General features: G+C 33.0%; 1 protein-coding gene across 1 annotated transcript; it reads right to left on the bottom strand.

Moving 5' to 3' along the window:
• Positions 1–897: 897 nt before the first annotated feature.
• Positions 898–1,590, bottom strand: LOC120199885. The gene has a single exon (XM_039200867.1). The coding sequence runs from the start codon at positions 1,588–1,590 to the stop codon at positions 898–900; it is 693 nt and encodes a 230-aa protein (XP_039056798.1).
• Between the last annotated feature and the right edge of the window lie 2,001 nt (positions 1,591–3,591).

The raw sequence follows: 3,591 nt of genomic DNA, 5'->3' as shown, positions 1-3,591 counted from the left end.
AATGGAAAGAAAAACTAGGGTTCCCACAAAGATACATCGTGCCAGTGTCGTATGTATGTTTTGCCTGAAATTCGAATTTCTTTATGTTAGTTATTCATTTTACTAATAGTGATCATCCTTAAATATTATTTATGTTCACTCCATATGAATTTTTTTATTATTAATATATATGTGTCCATCTTAAAAAATATTTTTGGATCTGTGCCCGAAGTATATCAATTCAAGTTTATCGTTAGGCTTCTACGATTAATGCTTGTAATCCACATTCCCCCCTCCCCCCCCCCCCCCCCCCCCCCAAATACTTTACAATTCAAAATATCTAATCCTTAGTTTGTCCTCCTCCGAGACTAGAATGTGAACTGCGTCAGATGAGTCTCATGAATCTTGTAAGGAGTTTCTCATACTTGGTTTAACTTTCCTTTCCCAATCAAACGTAGCATGAATGCTGCCCAAATTCAAAGCAAATTGCAATGTAACACTTGAACTAACCCTGATTTGTATATATAAATTTACAGTTGAAATTACAACAAACTCAGCTTCCCTTGCCTATATCATAACTTCGCCAGCAGGCAGATTCAACCAGAAGCTAAATCTCCACACTCAACCACCTCAAAAGCTACAAACAAGACAAAAATGACATTCCGATTACGATCATGTTTTGTGATCGCTATTTAAATCACTGTCGTTTTTTTGTATGCAAGTTCCAATATATATCAGTATGAAGCAGCATACAAGAGTTAGGAAAAGTGTAACGCCCCTCCCTCCTATGAGTCCAGCAAGAATAATCACAAGCAGAATCATCGCATACCCTGAATTCCCCTTTCTAACATTCTCAGTTCCTGATTCATCTTCTTCATCATGAACACCATGTTCTTGCTCTTGCTTTTCCTTTTCCAATTAACTACTTGGTTCTTTACCCTTGTTGTTACTCTTCCCTTGCTTCTTCCTCTTTCCATGGCGAAACTTCTTAGGAACAAATTTCTTGATTAAACTGGTTTTGATTCTTGAACTCCGACTACGCTCACTCTTACATGTTATGGCTTCCGTTTCCTTTTTCAACTCAACTACCAACTCACAAGGATCAGGCAACTCAGTTCCTCGTTGTTTAGCAACCAATTCATCTGTTCTTGATTTCAAACCCATTCGAATCGTAGGATAGAAGAAAAGGGTCTTAGAAAACTCAATTATCACAAGTAAGAGTGCAGCCAGCATGATCCAAATCGCAAGGCTTCTGGTACTAACAGCGAGAGCCACCATTAAAGAAACTTTAAGCACCACATGGAAGGGAATCCTCTCATCATCGTTTTCTTCTGGTAATAGATACTGTTTCACCACATCCATGTCAGGAGATTGTAGGGTTTCATTGCAGGGAGACGGGGGAGACAGAGGGAGTGGATGGGTGGAAATCGAACTGGATTTCGTTTTAGAGGATTTCCGGAAGCGATCACGGTTCTTGACGAAAAGATCAACGAGGGAGGTCGGAAACCCAGTCTCCACCACAAGGGATCCGCCGCGTTTGGGGGAAAGGAGGAGGCCGGCAACCAGCCGTGAGATACGAGTTACTTTTCTTTTCTTCCATGGGAAATGCATGGTAGAAGAAGAAAGAAAACACCCAAAACAAACAATGGGTTTTTTTTTTGTCGAGTTAGTTTCTTGGGGACGAAGGAAATGAGAATCAAATTAAAAAGGAGCAATTACATGAAGATGAAGATGTTTTAAAGCAGGGGAGACAGGAAAGTAGAAGACGCGTGGGTAGAGGAGTTTGGTTTCAGAGGAAAGTGGAGATTGCACACATTTCTTTATTAATCTTTTTTTTATATATATAACTTATAATTAAATAAGAGATAAAAGCGATGTTATTTGTTTCATTACGATGTTGCTGTTTTTTTCATTTTTATAATGTATGGTTCATAACGATGAAGTTATTTTTACTAAAAACAATTACATAAAAATCTCTCAATTATAAAATGTTATTTGTTAAGTCTCCAATTATTAAAAGTTATAAAATAGTCCTATAATTATAGGATATTATTTTATTGAGTCCATCGACTATTAAAGGTTACTGAATAATCACTTGGCTATTTATATGTTCTAAACTAGTCCCTTTTCGTTAAAAAATTAATGACAGTCTGAGCTAGATGTTACTGAGATATGATAGTCCTTTGAGATTTTAAGATCAAATTTTATCATATCACAGTAAGCAGATTAACGTCCAATTCAAACTGTTGTCAATTTTTTAAAAAATGACGAGTTTAGAATATCGGTGACCATTTTGTAACTTTTAATAGTCGGGGGACTCAACTAAATAATACCCTATAATTAATTGATCATTTTGTAACTTTTAATAGTCAATGAACTCGATAAAATATCACCATATAATTGGAGATCATTTTTGTACTTTACCTTAAATTATTTCACTAAATTTAACTATTAAATTGGACTCTTGTTAATAGAGAAGTTCCTATAAAATAGCATGGCATAACAACTTAGTTGATGGATTTACTCCAAAGACAAACTAAAAGTTGAAAAAAAACGACAAACAAGGCTGTTTATCCATTGTATGGGTGTGAAACTGTTACAAGAAAAAAAATTGTGTTGAATAGGTTATTTTGATGGTAAAAATTGTGATTTGTTTTTAAATAGTTGAATTCAACTCTTTATCTATAAATCGGGTTAATTTTTTCTTTTTTGATTTTGTTTAATTAATTATGACATTAATTTTGATGTTGATTGTTCACTATCAGTTTTCTTTTCTCTTTATTTCTTTTTTAGTTTTTTTAATAACAATAATTATGTATTTATGACACATTTTTCTCTGTCTTTGTGGCACGTTTTTTGTATTTTTCTCGATCATTTGGCCCCTTTTTTATGTTTTCTCAGTTTTGAATTTGACGATGCTACGATTAATCAATACGACGCTTATTTGTAATCTTGTTGATCTTCTTTGCTATGGACCCTCAAATTGAATTTGAATACGCGATTTTGCGTTGTGGATAGTTTCTCATGACGCTTAGCTCTGATTTATTGTTCTCGATGGTCTTTCGATAGTCTAATCTCATTTTTTGTTTTGTTTGTTGATGCAATCAAATTGTTCTTATCTATTTTTGTTCGAGTTTTTTGATTGAGTTTTAACCTTTTCTATGAAATTGTCATTATCGGTTCAATTTATTTTATTCATAAATTCAAGATTTAAACCTTAAATTTTATTTTTTTAAAATATAATATTTTATCTTATTAAATTAATTATTGATTGATAAAATAACAAATGACAAAGTTAAGAATATTCACATAACAAGTGCATTTTACAGTGTATAAATAGAAATCACATTTATTGCATGTTATGTATGTGTAAATAAGTTTGATGAGCATGTCAACTGCCACTAACAAGTAACAGGGGAAAACGAAATAGAGATCTATTTGCTTTGCTTTAATAAAAAACAATAACATTAAATATTATTGTAAAGATAACAATGGGATTAGTTCAAATGGCAAAAACTTTAATATCATAAAGTAGGTTTTAAGTTCGAATCATTACGTATGTAGAAAATTCTCACTAAGAGACTCACATATAAAAATCAGATGTGATATCCG

This window comes from Hibiscus syriacus, unplaced genomic scaffold, assembly GCF_006381635.1.
Source record: "Hibiscus syriacus cultivar Baekdansim isolate YM2019G1 unplaced genomic scaffold, ASM638163v2 tig00000340_pilon, whole genome shotgun sequence".
NCBI lineage: Eukaryota > Viridiplantae > Streptophyta > Magnoliopsida > Malvales > Malvaceae > Hibiscus > Hibiscus syriacus.
This window is presented reverse-complemented; position numbering and strand designations above follow the sequence as displayed.